The sequence below is a fragment of the Copadichromis virginalis genome, linkage group LG18 (assembly GCF_057382275.1).
Source record: "Copadichromis virginalis isolate Kocher_CV1m ecotype Utaka linkage group LG18, C_Virginalis_male_GT1.1, whole genome shotgun sequence".
NCBI classification, from domain to species: domain Eukaryota; kingdom Metazoa; phylum Chordata; class Actinopteri; order Cichliformes; family Cichlidae; genus Copadichromis; species Copadichromis virginalis.
Genome location: NC_140635.1, coordinates 12,454,166 through 12,477,591, shown reverse-complemented (window position 1 = coordinate 12,477,591; position 23,426 = coordinate 12,454,166). Strand labels below are relative to the sequence as shown.

Genomic DNA, 23,426 nt, shown 5'->3' with positions numbered 1-23,426 from the left:
GAAGCAAACGCATTCTGTCTCAGGATTTTGAGTTTCTGTGTGCCGAGCTGAGCTGATGAGACACCTTGGGAGAACATTAAACTGATGGCACCAAAGTGTTTCCTGAGCCACAGTTGTGAAAATGTTGACAGTGTGCCACAGTAAATGATAGCCTAAACACACAGAGTTTTGAAATTGGTATTCACATCAGCAAGAGGGCAAGAATGGCAAACTAATGATGAGCCAACTCTACTATTGATTAAAGCTGGCTTATTTTTGTCCCTGTGGATGACACAAGCCCACACACCCAGACCATATTATCTCGCTTGCTGACAAGGCGCCTTTAACGAGACAAACTCCAGAAACTTCTTTTTTTCTGTCCCTATTTCGCCTAACAAACCCAATCCATCAGCATAGCTTCATATTCTTCCGTCAGTCCCACGAGTCCTAAGTGACTTCACTTTGAGACTGTTTTTTATCTACGGTGTGCATTCTGAATGCTAATGCCCTCGTGTTTTGGATTTTTGTGAGTGAAGGGCACACCTAGAGAACTTGACAAGATCAAGTTTTCACAAAAATATGTTATGACTGATTATGAATAATAAAAGTAATTCACAAAAGCAAAATTTTCGCAATTATTTCTGAGATAATCATCCACCAGAGCTAAAATTCGAACAACATAAGTTACATTTTATGCAACATGAAAAATATTTAATGTGGAGCAGCTGTGGGAGGGTTAGAGAGAAATATTTGCTCAAGATCTCTCAAGAGCGGCTCCTGCAGCTGAGACAAAAACACACATATAGGCAAGAAGATGCAGGCTGGCTGCACAGTGCTGATGTACTTTAAAAGCACACTTGATCAGCAATTCCTTCTATGAGCCCACACATCCCTCAGACTTCAAAAGACACCTCCTGAAGGTTCGGGGCACAGAACTGAGTCGATAACAGTGGGATGCCTCAGAAGAAATACTTCACGTTGTTGACATAAGACATTGGTTGGATATTTTAATAAAATTATTGCCCTCGTGTGGTTGATTACGGGGCACATTTTTGACAAAAGCATCTTCAAAAACCATGAAAAACTTTCAAAGCAGTCACTGAGTTCTCAGAAATATAATACAGAGTGCTCATCATTTGCTGCATTCTGGAATATATCTCGTTCCAAACGTTTGACTCGGTCAGTACAGTCACAGATTGATTATCAACAAATGACTGATGATTCCTGCTTTCTAGGTGGAAACGCCATGATTGGGCTAATTTAGGAAACAGCTGAGACTTTTCTCAGACTGTATTGATGAATGTGTTCCCTCTCACTTGTCTGATTCTGGTCCAATACACTGAAGGTATGAATAGTTTATTGTAAAGGCTGATTTATGTGCTGCTTTCTTTATCTTGCTGTGTTGCTCTGTATAATTAAAGCGTGTAAATGTAAGTCTATTCACTCTGTTTTAGGTCTTTACCATCCCACCACTATGTTTGGCCATCAGATACTGAGTCTGCAATTGAGCAACTCCAGCTTCTGGTGTAGCCAGAATATGGATTGCAGATGACAGAAATCTAGTTTGGTAATTATGGAAAAACGCAACTATAGCAGCTTTAAATTTTAGCTGAAGAATCAGTCAAAATGCAATAACTAGAACAAAACTAGAATGACAAAACTGGACAACATTTGATGACTACAAATGACTACATTTACAACATTTAAAGTTCTTTATATGTAAAGTTGAATTATTGATTCAAATTAAAGCTCGACTAGTTGAGATAAAAGCAAAAAATGCAAATAAACTGAAGGATCTCCGTTAAAGTGAGTTTAAGTTCTAGCTAGGAAAATACATGAATTCTGCTTCAATGTGAAAGTTGTGAAATACTTTTTGATTCAAAGGTAAAGACCTTGTGTTTGAGAGCAGCTGAGATATCTGAGACATCACCTGGATTACCACCTAAAGCTGATGATCACTCAGTTTAAGGAATGAAGGCAATGAAAATGCCACTGGATGTGTAAATGCTGACAAACACGGAGTATGTAGAGTCAGATGAAAACTGTTGAAATGTCAGCTATGGAGTAAATGATAAATACAACTGACATGTCGGTGAGCAAAATAAAATATACTGTCAAATCCAAAAATGCAACACCTGACATTTTATCCACTTACTTTAGGTACAGATGGTCAACCAAGTGTTGCAACACTATATCTGTTATATATGCAAATCCCGCATACCAACCAAGAAGAAGGTGGAAAAGAAAAAGAAGACAAAAACTTTGCAGAGCTGAGTGAACATAACTGAAATCATTCCAAGAGTGCAAAATGTTTCAATATTGTCTTTGCTTTCCATACTTTTCATCGGTCACACAGCAACGTCTACATGTCAGAGGATGGTGCTGCTCAACACTTACAGATAGTTGCTATCATATATACACTGTTTAAAAATGGTAAAGGAACACTTTGAAAGCAAATTAGAAGAGTGGGAAAAATTGGAAGATGCTAATCCAAAAAAGAGGGGGAGAAAAAGAAAAACTAGTCAGTAAAACTAACTAAGGTCCTTTTGTCCACAGAAATCAAGCCAACTATTTCCTCCTGTAGGAAGCTGGATCAGGTGAGTCAATCCCAGACTCTTGCAGTCCACGCAACAAAGTATTCTTGGGGAAGATACCCCACATTGCCCCCATTGCATTTATGTGAATATCAGAATGTGCTTAGGCATAGACAAAAGTGCTACAGGAATATTTGTGTGTAGGAATTACTCACTTGTAGTAGAAAGTGTGGAATTTGAGTGGAAAGGTGCTGTATAAGTATCAGTCCAATGTCTGGCTCTCCTTTTCCAATTCCTAACTCTCTCACATAATAAAAATAATGTTCACCAACTTCGATACACAATTTTCATCAGCTTAACCTCAGACGGAAGCGCCGTCTTTCATCCAGAAGTTTATTCACTCCCCTCTCTGAACACAGATACACCACTAACCTTCTCCGAGTCCATCCTTCAACTATGCTCCCAATTAAACTTGTGACACAAAATATCTGCCGCTCTGACCCACAAGTTTAAAAAAAAGAAAGAAAGAAAAGATTAAAAAATAGCATTAAACTCAAAAGGACCCCTTGTCCACTGCATGCAGTGAGACATGACTTAAGCTTTGCATGCAAATTACAAATCATCAATGGATCACTAAAATCTGCTCACTAAAACAATCTGAACACATGCAGAAGAGATTTAAACACTCTTTCCTACACCTTCTATAATCCTAATGGTCACTGTGGCACATTTGAAAACGTCCATTTCATTTCAGGTCCACAGCAGCAGCATGTAACAGCATGTAACAGTGGCTTCTCTTGCTCTTAACTTTCTCAGAGTATCCACTGAAGTGGCAAAGCTCCCTAAGACCCACAGCAGCCACAATACTCACTTTTCCACAGGCACAGTAACACCCCCTATGACTAGTTAACTAACATTTCAAATTGTTGTTGAGCCCTTTTTCATTTAAAGTGCGTGAGTGCTCCTGATTGCATCACACCGCAGGCAGCTTGAACATCTAAAGATGCCAATTCTACATGCTTAAATGATGCTGTTTGAGAAGGTCTTGATAAGTTTGTCACTGTGTATTTGTCTGACACCAAAGGGTGTCAAAGAGAAATCAGTATCAGATAGTAAGCCTTGTCAGATTTGTGTATTTATTACCATGGCATGTTTCACACAAGAGTATTTATCTTTGTTGCAGAAAATCTTGCGTGGCTGCTGGTGCACATACGCAACACTTTGCAAGAATATCTGATAATCAGATGTAAGCATCACATGGATTAAGAGATTTTTTACTGGAAATAACAGGAAACCTCTTTTTCAAGGGCTTGAAAGACTATTAAATTCCAGTTATGGGCAATTGGCTGACAGGCATGATGGAAAAGAGACAAATTAAAACAAGCATCAAGAAGTTTGACATTAACAACAGTTCCAGTAGAGTGATTTTCTTTCCACAAGATCAGAAAAAAGGGCTTTAAATAAGAGAACAACTATGGCATGACCTAATGGTTGATCTGATCACAAAAGAGGACATTTCAATTATGTAACATGTTTAATTTCTTGTAACTCAGTATAATGCTCTCAATTCAATATGCTGCTATGGAAAATACAGTATTTGCTACTACATCATATGAAAAAAAAATTTGTGAAACACAGTTTATGTCACCCAACATGACAGAAAGAGGCGTCTGTGACAAATTGGAAAACTGTACCCTGTCTCTTGGCCTGTGACAGCTGGGATAAGATGATAAGATAAGATTTCTGGTCTTCAGTTGCAATGTAAAAAAAATAAAGATAAATGAATAAAATGAAAGTTAAAATGTAATAATACAGGTTTAAGTTTTCCACACTGTTCTGTATATTCAAAATGTGGCTTCTTGATTCAGCTGCACTGAAGATAATCTCAATGTTTAAGTCGGCCTCATTCAGGATTCAACAACAGGCATCCAGATAGTATTCACAGCGCTTCATTTGATCCATATGTTGTCATATTAACACCTTGTTCCAAAATTCTTTTTTTTTTTACCTTGAAAGTCTACACACAATACCTCACCATGATAAAGTGAAAACATTTTAGCTTGAAATTCTCTACAAATTTGTAAAACATAAGATAAGATAAGACTTTGTTGATCCCACGGTGGGAAAATTCTTACGTTACCTCAGCTCAGGTACTGATAGCAGAAGGAAAATACAAACAAATATAAAATAAGTAAGATAATACACTATATACAACGGTGGCATACACGGTATGTGATTATGGATATGGTTGTGGAAATATGCAAGACATAAATTTAACTATTCTACCACTACTATTCCAATGTAAGTAATAGATATCTATAAGTATAGACATAAAGAAGTAAAATGTAACATGTACATAAGTATTCACAGCCTTTGCTCAGTACTTCCTTGAAGCACCTTTGGTACCAATTACTGCCTCAAGTCTTTTTGAGTGTGATGCTACGAGCTTGGCATTCCTATTTTTGGGCATTTTCTCCCATTCTTCTTTACAGAACCTCATGAACTCCATCAAGTTTGATGGGTGGCTTTGGTACACAGCCATTATCAGATCTGTCCAGAGAGTCGTGCTGAAGTTACTCCTTTGTTATCTTGGCTGGGTGTTTAGAGTCATTGTCCTGTTTGAAGATGAACCTTTGTCCCAGTTCAAGGTCCTGAGCACTCTGCACTTTCATCAAGAATATATCTGTATGTTGCTACATTCATCTTTGCCTTGAGCCTAACTAAGGGCTTTCAACCCCAATCGCTCAGCCTTAGTTCTGGGAAGAGTCCTGGTGGTTCCAAAATGTGGTTCCGTGTAAAGATGATGGAGGCCACTGTATCCTTCTGCAGATCTGTACGTCAAAATAATCTTGTCTCTGATGTACAGACAATTGTCTGTAGACAGTATTGAACTTCATGGCCTGGTTTGTGCTTTGACATGCACTGTGAACTATCTTATGTCGACAGATATGTGCTTTTCTAAATTTTGTCAAGTCACCTGACTTTCCCACAGGTGTACTCCAATCAGGTTGTAGGAACATCTGACAGATGATCATTTGTCATTTTATGTCTTTTATTTGTAATATCCGTCCATACATCCAGTCAGGGTTGCAGGGGGGGCTGGAGCAGATCTCAGCTACCATAGGGTGAAAGGCAGAGTACACCATGGACAGGTTGCCAGTCTGCTGCAGGGCTAACACAGAGACATTTGCACTCGAATCCACACCTATGGACAATTTAGAATCACCAATTAACCTAACCCCACTAGGTGCATGTCTTTAGACTGCAAACACAGGGAGAATCTGCAAACTGCACACACAAAGGCCAGATGGTGGATTTTAACCCAGGATCTTCTTACTGTGAGACAGTACTAACCATCGTACTGTATTTGCAAGAATTTCAAGCAAACTTTTTTTTCCCCACTTTGTCATTATGGGCTATTGTATGTAGAATTTTGAAGTGAAAAATGAATTGAATCCATTTTGGAATAAGGCTATAACATCATAAAATGTGGAACAAGTAAAGTGCTGTGAATACTTTCTGGACGCACTGTTGATGCATGACTTGTTTGCTCTCCCACAGCGTGCTACTCATGCTCATCAGCCTCATCCAGATGAGCATATGGGCAGAGAGTGAGCATCAGATCCCCACCAGAGAATTCATTAGCAGCCTTGAAATTGCACAGTGCCATCATCCTTCTGTTTCTTTGAGGTAGCCAATGGAATTCAGACTTATGGGCAGCCTGAGGCAATGACACCACCACTCACTGAAGGAGAACAGTAATTGGACTATGTGTCAGAAAAATCCAGGTTGTGACAAGCCACTCAGCACAGTGTCGCCTTGGCCCCCGATGCAAAGCCGTCTCGTAGCCACTGACTCAACTGATCTGCGTAGTTGCTTCCTTAGCTTTAGAATGGAGGTCAGTGGAGTCACTGTAGGTCAGCAATGTGAAAAGCCTTTCAGTTCCTCTTTTTGAGCATCCCACCATAACACCAAGGAGCTTTGAAAGAAGCACGGGAAGGCTGAAATATTTAATAGGAAATACAGCACTTCACATTTACATTACACCACACTTCATATATAGCTCATGAAACTCCTTTATTTGTGACTGATGGAAGTGCGAATCAGCTAGAAGGGACTGCACAGAGCATGTGGAAAGCATGTTAAACAGATGTCAGTTGCAAAATAGATTCCCTCTTCAGCCTTGCTATGCTTCTTTATACGTTTTTTTTTTCCAAGAGGAAAACATTGTGCTATTTGACAAAGCACGTAGATGTAAAAGACAGCAGAAAATAGTAATAAAATTACAACAAAAAAATACTGACAAGAACAGAATCAATCGTAAACATGTTTTGCATTTAGACAGTTCAACAATACATAGCATGAGTCTTCATTTAAATATTATATATAAAAGTGACAGGTGTTCATTATAATAGACAATAAAAATAATGCTTAACAGGGTATTTGTTAGTGTATTCATTAAACATACAATATGTACACTTTTATACAAGCCAGTCAGTCTAAGCAGAAAAAACTCAATTTTTTCCAGAAGAATCTTTTGTTTAGCTTGAAGTTTAAAGTAATTCGGAAAGTGTCAGGTCAAAGCAATGTGTCAGACATTATTGATTTTTAAAAGTTATATAAGATGACTCTCCACTTGCAGACAAGAGCTTGTCAAGTTTGACTGTAGCTCGAGAAGCAAACTCTTCCACAGGTCAGTTTGGCAGGGAGCTGGTCACATTCACCTCTACTCTAAAAAAAAAAAACAGCTGGCTAGCAAAACATTTAAAGTTGTTGAATTTCGGTGTGTGGTTTTACAGTATATTACTGCCCTGCGGAGTAACACCTCTACATTTGCATGACTTTTTCATGTTTTCCTCTTAACCGGTGAGACCTTGATGTCTTTTCTTCCACCTGCCGTTCGTCTGTGTAGCGTTGACTCCTCGTCCTCTCCAGCCTGTTGCTTAGCAAAGTTGACAAACACCTGAAAAACCGAAAGTGTGCCAACATTTTAATGCAAGTGATAAATTATAATGCATAGGATTGAATCATAATTTATTTATATCCAGCTCTACATAAGTGATATTTAAATGTCAGGCTTACAACAGCAGTTATTAGCAGATTATGAATATATTTATCAACAACTATAATCTCTCCTATGGAGGGGAAGATGTGTGTACACAGATGGTGTTTAAATAAACCATGCTATTATATGAAATATGTTTTCATAAGAGTTCTAGCTGTTCATGGTAAAACTCCATTACATGCATAATATGTTTAGTTATTTATGTACTCTTTATAAATGACAAAAATTGCAACCTAAAGATTGAATATTTTCATCTATGACAAAAACTGACAGTTATTGCCTCCTTGTCATGGGACAAATACCCTTCCGTTTTATTAACACAGTGTCATTTCTCATTGTTGTATGTCATCCAAACCTGATCCAGTGTTGTCTGGGAAACAGAGTAGTCTTCGATGCTGAGCCTGTCTTTATTGGCCACCACCAGCTGAAATATCCTCGCTAGGGAGGATGAGGCGATCTCGTACTGCAGCGTGTTGTAGTGCTTCTCCCGCTGAACGCAGCCAGGGAAACTGGTCTCCATAAAGCTCTCGACAGGCTCCAGCTCTGGGGACAAGCCTGCTTTAGCTGGCTTGATTTTCATCGTGACCACGTAGCCATCACCAAATCTAAATGAAGGAAACAGCATCAAAACATTCAACATGTTTCCTTATGTGCTCTTATCATTAGTTGATATTAGCTAGAAAATGCCACTGTGACTAAATGACCACTTATATATTTAAATAGTAACAGTCAAAATATGTCTTACTTGTATTTGAGATGCTGAATGGTACCCAGACACTTGAAGGTTCCATTGACCATGATGGCCAGTCGAGTGCACAGAGCCTCACACTCCTCCATGCTGGTAAAAAAACAACAATAATCCATCTTTATTTTTACTGCTGCTGTTTCATGTTTGAGCAATGCATCATCATTTCATGGACCTCTGTGGCGAAATCAAGTGAATGCAAATGTAGCCATGATTTCATCAACAGTTAACCGTTTGGTCAGCTGGTGCAGCAAATGTGTCCAGAGGATTTTAATTTCATTATTAGGCGAACCTGTGTGACGTTAGCACCACGGCCCTGCCATCCCGAATCACACTCATGATGGCATTCCACAGGAAGCGTCGAGAGTGGGGATCCATCCCTGTCGTGGGTTCGTCCTAAACGCACAGAGCCAGAAACAGCCAACTTGAATGTCTGAGCACATAATTCCATGCAAACAGAGACCAAAACCTTTTCTTTATCAGCATATGGCAAAGATCTCAGATTTATGCCAATTTGAACTGATCTGCACAGTTGCTTGCCAGTGTATAAAACATTCGAGGCCAGGCTTGACTGAACCCATATGGCTTCCCATCTGGATTCATAGAGCATTTCATTGATAAATCCCTGCATAAAAATTTAAAATCCCAAACAATGGGCTCATGAGCTTTTCGTCACTGGCTAACTCACCAGCAGCACCAGGGCCGGGCAACCAATCATTGCAATAGCTGTGGAGAGTTTGCGTTTGTTGCCTCCACTGTAAGTCCCCGCACAGCGGCCTGCATATTCTGACAGACCCAGCTTCTGAATGCCCCACTCTGCAACCTAGATGGAGAAAAAGATTCATCTTTAGTGGCTACTTGAATCCAAAACAGTGATCTTTTATAATGGACAACCCACCCGTTAAGATAGCATTTCATAAAATATCATAAAATGCATGAGCAAAATTAGTACAGAAAAGAAGAATGGGCAAATATTTAAAAAAAGAGAACAAAACCATTATGAACAAAGCAGATTTCTACTGCTTTGCTGAACTAAAGTGTCACTGGACTAGCCGAGTGAAAAACATCCTTAGCCTGTTCGATATGTAAAGCAGCTGGAGTCCAACTCACTCTGGGGATCTCTGACTCGGGCACCCCTCTGAGACGAGCGTAAAGGTAGAGATGTTCCCTGCCAGTAAGAAGCTCATCGATGGCATCAAACTGAGGGCAGTAGCCCATGTTCTGGTGCACATCCAGAATCTCTGTCAAGATGCTACAAAACAGGACAAACAATGCAATTCAGTGCAGTGGGCTGACGGAGCACCTAACATGGTAGGAATAACAAAACATCAATCAATTCCAGAAGGGACAGATTATTTAAGAAAGCTATCTGAAGAAGCTCAGAAGCTGATTCCTCTCAATAGAAAGGGACTAAAACATTGCTTACCTAATCTTCTTGTCAAGTGTATTTAATTTAATGCCCATATTTGTCAGACAATAATTACTATCATTTGACACATCGGTGCTTCACATTCTTTGAATCCCTAGATTTTTGTTCAAAGACATTTTCCACTTAACTGAGCAGGTATTCTGAGGGGAAAACTGTGAATTTTCAAATAACTGGCATGAAACTCCTTGACAAAATGAGAATTTAGACTTTGAAATCTAATTGTTATTCAAGCCCTCCTAGGCTGCGTTTTTTCCCCAATCAGAGTATCACAGTGATGAGTTTAATAGTCTGATGGTGTTAACACACAGGTAATGTCAGGTTGACCTTCCCGTATTCAAACTGTCTTATTCAGTGAACTGTTTCTGGTTTTCACTCATCTGGAACTGTGTGCAGGATAAACTAAGAGCAAAGTTTTCTATTTTTTGAATAAATTCCATCCGATGCAGGCCTGAACAGATTTTGTGTTCTGTTATCCAGGGACCATTTTTTTGAATAAACTTTATGTACCTGTAACCAGCCACAGAAGCCTCTCCAGAGGTGACATCAGTGTCACCAGTTAGCATTTTGAAGGTTGTCGTCTTCCCAGCTCCATTTACTCCCAAGAGACCAAAGCACTAACAGGAAAAAACGCAAACAGGCTTATGAATGCACTTAAATAAACTCCCATTTATATAGAATGAAACTCATATTCCATCACATTCGATCAAGCTTGATTAGACTAACTAGAAGAGATAAATATAGAACTGCAAATTGCGAGGCGTGTTACCATGCCGCTGTAATGCTCTAATGCCAAATCAGTTTGTCAGTTTATTTGAAGAGATGCAGAAAGAGAAAACTGACAGCAAATAGAAAAGAGTAGTAGGTCTCAATATAAATGTCCTCAGTGACTTTACCTCTCCTGCAGGGACTCCCACACAAATCCGGTCCACAGCTGCCCTCTTCCTGCCCACATACGTCTGTGCAGAGAAGGCAGGGAGACATTTAAGTTGTGTAGTGCTGCTCGAACAATAAGAATTTATGTTTAAAAAAGGTGGTGGATTTTTTGGGAAAATAGTTAAATTCATGTTTAGCACTGCATTAAGTTTGCTATCCAGTATTTATAAAGAAAAGTTCTATGATTCTGGTATCGGGAAAGCACTCTCGCGTTACTTGAGACACAAACAAAAATAAAACAACTCCCACCTTCTTTCCTGCTCCGTCTCCATAGAGGGATTTACTTATGTTATTTATGGGCTGTTTTGCATTATAATCTGAATTTCACAACTTTTATTTCTTTTTCAGATACTTGCATGATGAGACCTGTAGCTGGTAGAAACATTGCTAATGAAATTAAAGGGAGCTGTAATTCCAATGTGTGGCGACCTTTTCTGTATTCAGTACTTATCCCACTGGAGTTTTTCTGAATGTTCCCACGAATACTAACCTTTAGTGCCTTCCCCTCTGTTTTTAATTTTTCATTTAACTGGATGCTGATGTGAATACAAATGAAAGGATGTCTGGAAATAAATTTAATTCTGAAGCTGAAAATGAAATTAACAAAACTGGCCTGGAAGAAACCTTGAAACTTCTATTTCATACAGTCTTATAATCCAAAATGCGCAATGAAATATCACAATAAATATGAAATTAGTCGTTTGATTAAAATGTATACCTTAGAGAGGTCCCTGATCTGCAGAATGTCAGCCTTGTTCCCTCCATCGTAAATCCTCTGCCTCTCTGCTGCAACATCATCATCCTCATCTTGTGCAGGACTCTGCTTGTAGTCTGACAACCTGGGAGATTTGGAAAAAAAATCATCAGCACTGAAGCTTCTAGTGCAAAAGAGCTCCTCTGCTCTAAATTCTAACCCTATGGTTAAGTTACTGTTGTTTATTTAAATTTTAAGCTAGTGTGCTTTTAGCTGTGTTCTTACCAGTGGTCCAGGAAGAATCTGTACTGGATCAGAAGATTAAGAATAAAATAAACAAAGCCTTCCACTGCCATGAAAGAAATATTTTTTCCCACAAAGTCCCATCGGAAAGGGTCCAATGTGTAATCTTCACCTGGAAACAGACGAGGTCCAAACTCAAACTTTACTACAATTTTCAGTGAGTGAAAGGGTACTTTATGCATAGACAGTACAGATGGTACAACACTACGCTTAATCTAGCCTAGAAGATCTACATGTCATGGTCCTGGATCGGTGACCCAGCGTTTTGTTGTTGTTATTGTTATTGTTATTGTTATTATTATTATCTCATGTTTGGGGGTATTCTGATTATGTATTTGGGGTTGGATGTTTCAGTTCTTTGGTTACGGTTTATGCTCCCAGTCAGTTTCGTGTTCTTTGTTCCGTCAGTGTATACTTCCTGTTTTACTTTGTAGATCCATGTGTGACTTCACTGTGTTCAGCTTGTGTCTTCCTATCATTATGTGAATTAGGATCAGCTGTGCTTCCCTCCTATGGTCATGTCATCTGTGTAACTCTGTGTCTCTCTGCCTGGTTCATCACTCCGTGTTCTTATGGTTTCAGGTTAGTTCTTTGGTTTTCCCCAGTTTAGCTTTTGTTAACTCCCCATTCTGCTCTTCCTGTTTTTGCCACTTTGTCACTCGTGTAAATAGTTCACTCGCATCACATTCTATGCCTGCATCTTGGGTCCTCCTTCTCAACACCACACGTCTGCTACCCCAGCCATGACACTACAGTGTGGTATTAAGAGTACAAACTACTAGAAACTATGAGAACCCAAATTAGCAATTTTGTAAAAGTTTGCTTGAATATTTTCACAAATCACACAGTATGAAATTTTATCAGCTAAAATGATGGATAGGTACACAGTACATACCAAAGCGGGCATACACATCAGTAACAGCCTGGTTCATGGCCATGTCTATCAGCCCCCGTCCCAGGCAGAAGTGAGGGAACACCAGCAGGACTTTCTTCAGCCCCTCATTGAACACGAGCAAAGACTGGCCACACAAAAAAAGTTACCTCAAACATCTAAATATAAAAATATATCACATAATTGCAACATCTTTTCTAAAAAATTTTGAAATGCATCAGATGTTCTAAGAATGAACAGCTCATATACATGACCAGGAAATGCAAATATTCTACTTTGGTTTTGAGGGAAAGTTGAGGACCTAAAATATATTCATCCACTTATCCAGGTCATGGGGGCAGAACTGTCCAGGCCTCCCTCTCCTCAGTCATCTCCTCCAGCTTTTCAAGCCAAGAGACATCTCTCTAGCATGTCCTGTGTCTATTCTAGGTTCTCCTCCCAAAACACCTCATATAAGTGATAATCAGCTGACATTTCACCCTCTTTTCACCTGAGTTCACACAACATACAGCCAGAGATTGATGATTACAAAATCGATCATCTATCCTGGTTTCAAGTGCACTTCCGAACAGTGGAATCTACAGATGGGGTACAAAGAAGGCCCAATAAGGTCCACAAGCTAAGGTCTGGCTGCCACTCTTCCAGGCCAAGGTTCTGGTATCCATAGTCCAGGTGAGGTTCATTTGTTTCTTTTTTCTGTCTTTCTAGGGGTTGTCTGAATTGCTAGGTCTGCGCCTGGACCAATTTAACTTGGGAGACATAACCAGGGGCTCCCAAATCAAATTGGTATAAACATAGTTTCTCCTTGTTAAACTTTAAAAAGTTGCTGAAATTTTCTTCAAAGTAGACCCACCACCCAGTCATGCTTGACACTGGAGCAGATGTCTTTTCTTATGTTAATTGCACATTTGATATAAGAACAGCCTTCCTCAGCTGTTTCCTATTTTTCTCCCAAAGAACAAGACTCTAGAAATTAAGAAAGCGATACTTCTTTTCAGCTGAAATAAAACCTCTTTCTTTCCAGTGATCATTTTTATGTCTTGCTTCGCCTACACAGATAAGTCTAAAATATAGCAATTAATTTTTTAATGGGTTTTAAATGTATTCATGTATAAAGCAAACAGTTTTTTCACCATAGAAATGCACAAATTCTCTGAAATCCTTGGAAATATCAGGCAACAAAAATATAGCCCATTTGACCTTCAGCTTCTCTCATGACTCATATGTCATGAGAGAAGCTGTGTACAGATGTGCATTGGACAGAACCATCTGGAGGGAAGGACAATCTCCATTTTCTTTTTCTTTTTTTTTTGAGCAGGCAGTCACCTGTCACGATGAGAGCACATCTGCACATATGTGCCCTTTCCCTCCAACTTCAGTTTCCTTCTGCTTCTCTTTTTCCTTTATTTTCCACTTGCCAGCATAGGTGTTGGCAGTTGTTGTGGTCGACTTACATGTTCACACCAAACTGTCAATCAGGAGTCTAAAAGCCCTGCAGTTATTAGTTATCCCCTGCCCTGCAGACCAGCAGCTTAACTTCCCTCATGCTTCCCCAGCTGTGCCAAACAATTGATCAGCTTTTGTGTAAGCACCTACTATATAGCTGTTTTATAAAAGAGAAATTCCACTTAACTGCTTCAGTGTAAGGTTTCTAGTGCTCTGCATGCCAGCTGACTGTCACATTGTCCTGACTTAGTATAGATCTGCACCTAATGTGATGAGTAACACCTGTGCTTTCCTGCTATGCTAAAAAGCCATATACTCTCCAACAGCACTCCCCTGACTCTAATCCTAATTCTGATCATTCTGTCCCTGTTGGTAAACATCAGCTGCCATGTGTTCAAATCCTTTGGGGGCAGGAATGTATTCAAAAAATATGGTTAAAAACATATTTTACTCATTCAGCCATCAGGGAGCAAGAATAAAATGACCATAATATTCACTCAGTCATATTACAATACATATAATAATATTATATAGTAGATATTATGACACCATAATATTGCTGTATTATAATATTTTAGAATATAAACAGTCACTGTTACAAAATACTGTTTGGTGACAGTTTTATCACTGTATTGTTTTATGAAAAAGCTTTTGTGTGAGTTTAATAAGGAACATTTGTGTTCTCATGTCTTTCTGCACTCATGTGTTGGTCTGTTCTTGCTCTTCTATTTATCTCCTTTCCCACTGAAGAATTCTGATCCAATCTTACTTCCAATTTTCAAACTCAAATCACCTCAGTCTTTGATCCCCAATCAAACCATCACCTGCCATTTCATCCAACTCATCCTCCAGTGTCTAGACTTTACAGGTCTTGTCCTATCTTCTTCATTCAGAATCCTGTTTTGCTACTTCATCAAACCACCATCTATTAACTTTTCATGAATTATTCAGTTTATTTCACAAAAATTATATTCTTTGCTTTCAAATGTTCTCTCACTATTGTAAAAACATTTGTAATGTTTTATAAATGTATGCGATTCAGCTGTGGCTGCTTCATTCCAAAAGTAATAGCACTGAAAATGTTGCCCTGTAGTTACTGGTGAAGCTGAACTGGAATGTGAGTATAACTGTGCAAATGCAAAACATAATGTAAGATGTAATGATTAATTCAAATAAGCATTAAGTGCAGTGAAATGTTAGAAGGCTACATGGTTTTTAATCAGTACATACCCGATTGTTTTCAAACAGCTCCAGGATGAAAGTGATGGCACTGCTGTTGATGCCTATGAACAGGTTGATGCAGGACAGAGACACATATGCTGTACTCGGGATGTTGAATATATAGGACAAGGGATACATCATGGGTGTCACTGACCACCTAAAGGCAAGAGATTAAAAGACAAAAACCAACATATTTTTAAAAATTCTCAATTTAAAATATTTTTTTCTTTGTTTGTACTTTTAATTTTAACTTTTCTATTAACTTTTTGTCAATTATTTAGTTATTCGGTTATTGTCTTGTTATACCATAGCAACAGAACAACAAAACCGAACCAAATTAAAGTAAACAACAGCTTACCCATAGAGCAAAAGGAGTGCTATTAGTGCTGGCAGGTTGGATGGTGATGTGTAACACTTTTTGTCAAAAGCCATGAAAATGCCAACTACCATTGCAGAGCTGAGAGTGTAGTTCATCTAGATAAACATGAAGAGTGATTAAGAAGACAGAAATCCAATATTATGAAAAATAGCTCTGATATAGGATATATTAACATACAGTTATTACATTTCACTTAAGCCAGTCTAGCTTCACTTACCATGTCCCAAAAGAAGTTGGACACCCAGTAAACTACAGGGCTGACCCCACTGACGAACTGCAGGTGCTTGGCTTTGGTCACGCGCTCCTGTATGAGGTAGAGGACGAAGCTAGCAGGGATGAAGGACATGGCGAAAATAACACAGATTGCCACCACGGCGTCGACTGAAGTGGTCAGCCTGATGGAGGAAGCAGATGAAGTCAGTTCTATATATTCTGGGGTTTGTTATTAAGAGACTAAAAACAATGCTGAATCCATGCTAAGTCACAAATGGTTTGAGGCTTTAGGTTTTCTCTGAATTATTAATGAGATAATTAAAAATAAAAGCATTTTTTGGCCATAAATATATCTCTATAGTACTGTGCCAAAGTCTTGAGCCACACCACATTTCTCCTTTTTTCTGGAGAAGTGGAGGATGATTTTTGAATCTTTGGGATTCAACTTATTGGTGCAACAATATGTTTTCATGTCTGTCAAACTCTGTTTTCTTTGGCATTTTTACAGATTGAACTAAAGAAATGGGAACAAATGATGTGTTTTTGTGACAGGCTGCTGGTAACAAAGTGCTAAAAGATACAACTTAAAATTGGTTCTTTGCCAGTTTGTCTGTTATGTGTAAACACAACAATATTCTTTCATCCCTTGAATAAGGTGCATTTTTTATGATCGAATGTTTCATAAGTCAGTGTTAAGTGGTTAAAAAATATATTCCTCTGAAATAGTCAGTTACAAAGTCTGAACTGAAAATGACTGAAAACGAAAATCTTTCAAAGGCTGTCAGAAAGCTTCAGAACGCATTGCTCAAGATCACTTTTAAAAGAACTTCTGGCTCATTGGAAACAAAAAATAAAGAAATGAAAGGTGGCTTGAAACCTTTCACCAGTACTTGAACTTATTAGATATGTTAAGCCTACAGAAAAGACAACCCATGTATATTAAGCTAAATCCAAATAATGTGATAATTCACAGCTTAACATTAGAAACACACATAGTAACTTGCGCCTTTAGCTTCTGATTGTTCAGTTTCTTTTCATAATAAGAGAAAAATGATAGAACAAAATAAAATTCTGGTCTGTACATATGCATTTTTGCAGTGTCCATCACAACACCTGAACGCTGGACTTCAAAGACTATACGGAAAAAGGTGGATTCAAAATCACTTGTGATTTTTGAAGTCCTATTCTGAAAATATGGACTTGAGCATGTTGGCTTTCACCATGCTGAAACAAGACGTGATGAGTAAGAAGTGAATTTGACGGAGCCTGCCCCTAATCACATCCTGATTTAACGTCCAATTTAAACTAATGTGACTAAATTAAATGGCATCATAATTTATAAAATGAAAATGAAATTTGATAAATAAGAAACTGAGACATTAAAGCCACCAGGAAAATGTTTATAGTCACTAGGAAGTAGTAAATCAAGTGAAAAGCGGGGTCATTAAATATGGTATGTATAATAATATGCTGTATGTGCTAGTCATATATAGGCAATCAGTCTTCTTTTTGCATTTCACTTTGTGGATCATTGGAAAAGATTATAGGTTTAAGGCACTTCCCCACAGATTTCTACCTATGTCCATCTTTTATACCCTCTATGGTTGATTTACAGACTACACAAACACATACATTTAAACACAGCTAAAAAAGAAAAAACTACAGTTATTACTCACACAGTGACTTCAGAAAGCTGCTCTTTAGTGAGGTTTAGTGGGTGGTTGATGGCAGTGATCCCGAACTCTACAGGGTTGGCATTTCTGGGTAGGAAGGCTCGCAGAATAGCATTATTAGCCACATTGATGAAGGCCACCATGGCATGCCAGCCTTTGTTATTATACCACACCTGGCAGAGAAGAACAGAACTAATTGAGCACATCTCGCAACTGTGTGATCAGCCTGTTACACAACATAGAGGATCTCCAAATGTAGTCTTCAGAATAAATTTACAAGTGGAAAACATTTAAGCTAACTTACAGGAATCAATCAATGACATGACAGACAATCAGAAAGTGAAAGGTTTGTAAAACACAAGCAAAGTATTAGACTGTCAAACTGCTTGCGTTTACAGTCATTTGTGCCACTTTGCTATTTGTGGAAAAACCCACTCTTCTATCGAGCTGCACACCTACCTTTATATTGAATTCACTTTCCATATATCGTAAGAAAGTGCCAATGTCCCTCAGGGCAAGTCTGCTATAGTAACCCTGCAGACAGCAGTTCATTATTATTAATTTTTATTGACTTATTTCAAACTTGCACACTCGATCTGTAAATCATAACACAAGAATAATCACCCCAGTGATGTTGAGCATCCGTCCCAGCTGATGAAAAACGTTCCGGATGTCTTTAGGGTCCACATCCAGGATGGGGAGTTGCCCTCCAACTGACAAACCTCCATATCTGAGGACAGAAGATATCCACTCACATCACAGTTCCTAACATCAGCATGTCTTTAACACATTGCTGTGTCGTTGTAACAAACGACAAAACAAAAATGGGGAAAGAAAATATTAAATAAAGAAATAAAATTGTTACCTTTGTTCATTCACCCAGTACTTGCTCTTCAAACTGTGAAAAGAAATGTAGTTTTCATTAAGGAGAATGATCATTAATATTTGCTATTTGCCTTTCTTTTTTTTTAGCTCTTTGTTTTTCTTTTGCCTTAGACCTTTTCTCCTTTTAATTTCCTTTAGGACATATTTTCCAGCTCTGTGAGGGTTTTTAACACACTTGTATTTCTTCTTTAAATCCACCTGGTTTTACCTTTTGAGTACAGTTTACAACTACATTCAAACTCACCTAGTTCTAATAAGACTGGGGTAGGTTTTGACCAAGTAGTCAGAGATGTTCCTGTCAGTCAGATCCAGCATTGTGTCTTCCGTTGGCTCCAGTCGCTGGCGAGGGGGCAGACCTCCTGCACCATCTGGACAGATGGGCATCATGGTCAGTTTGTTACTTGTGCTGCACTGGCAGGAAGGTGATGGGTTTCTCTGGTTCCATGCAGGACTTTGTAAGATGTTGCTAACCGCTGGGGAGACATCAGGATACTCCCACTCTGGGGTCCTGTTACTGCAGGGAACTCTGGAGGGAGAGGAGTGAAGAAATTAAACTGCAAAGGTAAAATCACTCATGCGGTAAAGCTACTATCTATGCACTGTATATACTTAGTTGTAGTTTTAACCATCCACTGTATATAATTCAGCCACTGGATTATTCTTTTTTAATGAAGCTTTTTTTGCTTTTTGCAGTTCTCCAATAAATAATTTAAATGAAGTTAAAGCAAGAGTTCAATAAGGTTTTTTTGCTGCCCTAAATTCTTCATTATTTCATTTTTGTCAAAAGTCTAAATTTTAATTTTGCAGCTCTTGTCCACTTTACTTATGCTCTCCAAAACTTTCCTGCTTTTTGAATTCATTGTAATATCTCACTGTGCCTTTCATCCCTCCTCCTCCCTACACCCAGCTCATTCGGACTGTCCTTGGAGTCTCATCCGAAGTCTCCATCAGCCATCTGCTCACTCTATTTCAACGCCAGCAGCATCTAGAGATTGAGTGGTCTAGTCACTACCTCCCACCTTTATTCGGGACTCCCCTGTATAATGCTACTTGTTATTGTACTGAAAAAAAAAGTTCTGTTCTCACTGCTTTTGCTTTTTTTTTTCCTTCCAAACTTCTTGGAGCTGACTGTTATGACTTTGAGTCTTTTGGATTAATAACTCAAAACGGAAGTATGAAGCTTAAAATTAAAGTATTTGACAACAAATTTGAATATTATTTTTTTTAAATGAGTTTAATGTTATTCCAGATCCAGATTCTGCAGATTTGCTTCTATTAAAAAAAATACATATGGATACAGTTTAAAGATGTGTTTGTTTGACTATACCGTTTCCTGGCATTGTATGAGCCCTAAGAAAATAGACATCAGTGCTCTAAGATGTAGCAGAAGGAGTGTTGTTATCTCTAGTCATAATGCTCACCCTAGGGGTTCTCCTTCCATGCATCGCGTGCCCAGGCCTGGTGGCTTTAGCAAGCGCTCTATAAAGTGTTTCATTTTGGGGTCATATGGCCTCTCATTGCTAATACAGTGATGAAAAAATACAAAGAAGAAAATTAAATTGGAGAAAAAAGCAAATATCTATCATCCAACATGTTACTGAAAGATTTATCTAAAGCCTTCACACCTGAAGAAGGTGAACTGCTGTCCGTACATCCAGGGGCTCAGAGTGAGACTGGGATATTCTCCAAAAGGAGGGACAATCATGGTGAAGATCAGTGCTATCAAGACAAAACTGGCAGGAAGGACGATCTGGAATCAGACAGTCACAAGCATAATAACAACAGTTTAGAAAATGTTTTGCAAAATAAGCGGACACTTTTGCAGATACATCCAAACAAATTTGGCTCAAAAAATGTTCTCAGTAAACACACTGTATCTGTTAAAACCGTCAAATTCATTCAAATAGGTCTCTCAAGAAACTCACACCAGTCTATTTAGTTTATATGCTCCACACAATGCAACCACAAAGCCATTTCACTCATCACGTCATTCCCATGTTTATGAGATCCTGTACCTGTGCCAAAAAGTCTTTCTGGCTTCGTGTGGCATGGTGGAACCTCTTTACCAGCAGAGCATGGAACTGTTTCAGGATCAGAAATCCACCTTTCACCTGCCTGGAGCCCTTTCCTGCACTGCTGTCCGATGACTGGTTGGTGGGGTTCACTCCATTATGTTCTGTGTTCAACAAGAAAACAGTAAGCAGCACTAAAACCATATCTACAGAAAACAAAGCATTTTAGATGAACTGCATAATCTGCATGTGGGAACAGGCTGTGAATGAGTGTTACTACTAAAATCCACTGAGCAAGGCATCTAAAGTATTCTGAGGATTATGAATATATTTTCTGAATACCACAAATGCATGAATGCGAGTAAATATATGAATCTGATGCAGCACTATAAATAGAAAAGAGCATATAAGCAGCAAAAACAGACACTAAATTCTAACTAAGGCAGCCTGTACCTGGGCCATTCAAGCTGAGTGAGGCTTAACACAAAAGGATTTAAATGGTCACAGAAAACATGTTCTGTGCTCGAATAGTACTTTTTTGCATACTTGTCACACTTAGATGTTTCAAATCATGAAACTAATTTTAATATCAGACGAAGAATAAATAATAAATGATCAATTATTAATTTCTTGTTGAATCAAGAATACACTTGACAAAGTGAAGTTGGTTGAAAGATTTTAAAAAACAACACAACTGGGACTCCAGTGAACCACAGTGAGCACCATTATGTGCAAATTGAGTGAAGTGTGGTGCACTTTCCCAGGAGTGGCCAGCCTACCAAAGAAATTGCAAGAACTTCGGGCCTCACTTGTTTCAGAGTTCATGATTTAACAATAAGAACGAGACTGGGCAAAAATGGCATCTACTGAAAAGCTGCAGCGTGAAAACCGCTGCTGACCAAAAAAGAACAAAAAGGCTGATCTAATACCAAAAAATATCTTGATGGTCTCCAAGCGTTTTGTCTGTGGACACACCAGACAAAAGCTGAACTTTTTTGAGGGTTTTCATGGCGGCTTTGCTACTTCAGGACCTGGATGACCTGACATAATTGATGAAACCACGAATTATGCTCTCTACAAGAAAATGTTCAAGTAGACTGTATGGCCATCAGTTTGTCCCCTGAGGTTGAAGCACATGTTAGTTGTGCAGCAGGACAACGATCCAAAAGAGCACCAGCAAATCCATCATTGAATGGTTCAGGTAATAAAAATAAAGGTATTCTATGTAAATTTGATTGAGATTCTTTGCATAATCTTAAAGTTGATGCTCAAAACCATCCCAATGAGATGAATTCAAACAGTTCTGCAACAACGTCCAGGCCAAAATGCCTCCAAAGTGATGTGAAAGACTCATTGCCAGTTATTGCAAACACTTGAATGCAGGGGTGACACAAATGGTTATTAGGTCAGGGGGCAATTATTTTTTCACATAGGGCTAGGTAGGTTTGGATAGTTTATATCCCTTAATACATAAAATCATCATTTAAAAACTGCATTTCATATTTAATTGGGTTGTCTTTATATTAAAAATTGTTCGGTGGTCTGAAATATTTAACTGTGACAAATATGCAGTAAAATAAGAAATCAGAACGCAGGACAAAAAAAATTCACAGCAGTGTATAACAGTTGTCATCATTTTCTAATTTGATTTACCTCAGGGTTATCATGTCAGGTGGACTAAAACCCTTTATCATCAACATTTTTCATTTCATATTCAGGTGAATTCATCTCATAATGTTTCTAATCTGCTTTGAATTTATTATGTTTCTCATTATAATCAGTTACTTGTATCCCCCGTCCATAGCAACTAGGATACTAGTTCAACATTCTGTCTACTATTTCGCTGTTTTAGACTAATTTTCTTGTAAATCAATAACTAACAGATTATTCTGTACTCTCAGGAAACAATTCCAACTTTTGTACAAGCTTTTATCTTTCCATGTCCAAATATTGTTTAAAAAAAAACTGTTAGCCATACTTTCATTAGTAATTTTAGCATGTTTCATCTCTTCCTCAACTAAGACTTGTAGTTGTTAAGCCGCAGTCTATGAATTAGCCATACTATTTATTAATAGTTTAGTTAGCCATACTTTTGAAACCGAAGGGATCGCTATGTGGTTCTAAATCTCTCTGAGCTATTATAAACAGTAAGATGGAGATGGATGTAAGCTAAATTAGCAGCATGTTCACTCGTCGCACAACTTCCTTGTTCGGACCCCCTGTGACTTCACTAACCAATCAGAAGCCAGGAATTCCTATCCTCAGGTAAATTCAACACATAAATATTATTGCTTTGAAAGTGCATACATAAAGAATCAAATATGTAAACATGTAAATATCAAATATAAATGGAAGTGGGTATATAATTATCTCTGAAAACCTCATCTAACCCATGTAGAATTTATTTCTACACTTTACAATTTTTCTACACCTGTCAAAGAGGTCATGTAATTAGTTAGACTTCTACTCCAACATATATGTGCACTTGGAAAAAAGAAAAACTGCTGTTCTCATGAAAATATCATAAACTGAAATCTTTCTGGGTCTATGAATTCAATTCATAGATAATATGTATGAAATTTTCAGTGTTGACTAAAGTACCCAGTCACTTTTACATTTTAATCGTGTATGCATTCCCTTTGGCTGTTATTTTTACTGCTTACCCATTACCTGACTTTTTGAGGTCACTTCTTTAATTAATGGTTATAGTACCCCTAGCTACTGGAAAGGTACTCTCTGGGGTACTTGCTTCCCTGGTTGGGATAAATGCCTTTCAGAGTGTTATAAATAACTGTCCTTATGTGAAAAGTCCCACATAAAAAGTTAGGAATAAAATATTTAATCGATGAAAGAAAAAAAAGATCTGATTGGCCCAGGTTCAGTGACAAAAAACAGCATTTATATTGCCAGAGTTCAGTCTAATGGCTCTTAACGCTCTGACCTTCATCTCCCTCTATGCCAACATTGCAGCCATTTTTTCTCCCTTGTAACATCCACTGTTCTAGAAGTAGGACACATAAGTG

The 23,426-nt window shown here is 38.3% G+C and overlaps 1 protein-coding gene across 1 annotated transcript in view; it reads right to left on the bottom strand.

Annotated features, from left to right (window-relative positions):
* Positions 1-6,555: 6,555 nt before the first annotated feature.
* LOC146687394 (retinal-specific phospholipid-transporting ATPase ABCA4-like) overlaps positions 6,556-23,426 on the bottom strand; it is a 43,740-nt gene continuing 26,869 nt past the window's right edge. The window contains exons 27-49 of the mRNA XM_085438459.1: positions 23,345-23,404; positions 20,407-20,567; positions 20,017-20,141; positions 19,813-19,911; positions 18,636-18,917; positions 18,372-18,404; positions 18,131-18,236; positions 17,966-18,040; positions 17,510-17,679; positions 15,838-16,015; positions 15,600-15,715; positions 15,251-15,398; positions 12,578-12,701; positions 11,665-11,794; positions 11,404-11,524; positions 10,646-10,708; positions 10,260-10,366; positions 9,434-9,575; positions 9,012-9,146; positions 8,616-8,719; positions 8,324-8,416; positions 7,934-8,183; positions 6,556-7,476 (exon numbers count right to left, since the gene is read on the bottom strand). Coding sequence (XP_085294585.1) covers positions 7,360-7,476; positions 7,934-8,183; positions 8,324-8,416; positions 8,616-8,719; positions 9,012-9,146; positions 9,434-9,575; positions 10,260-10,366; positions 10,646-10,708; positions 11,404-11,524; positions 11,665-11,794; positions 12,578-12,701; positions 15,251-15,398; positions 15,600-15,715; positions 15,838-16,015; positions 17,510-17,679; positions 17,966-18,040; positions 18,131-18,236; positions 18,372-18,404; positions 18,636-18,917; positions 19,813-19,911; positions 20,017-20,141; positions 20,407-20,567; positions 23,345-23,404 — 2,939 coding nt within the window. The 3' untranslated portion in view covers positions 6,556-7,359. The remainder of the gene's footprint in view (positions 7,477-7,933; positions 8,184-8,323; positions 8,417-8,615; positions 8,720-9,011; positions 9,147-9,433; positions 9,576-10,259; positions 10,367-10,645; positions 10,709-11,403; positions 11,525-11,664; positions 11,795-12,577; positions 12,702-15,250; positions 15,399-15,599; positions 15,716-15,837; positions 16,016-17,509; positions 17,680-17,965; positions 18,041-18,130; positions 18,237-18,371; positions 18,405-18,635; positions 18,918-19,812; positions 19,912-20,016; positions 20,142-20,406; positions 20,568-23,344; positions 23,405-23,426) is intronic.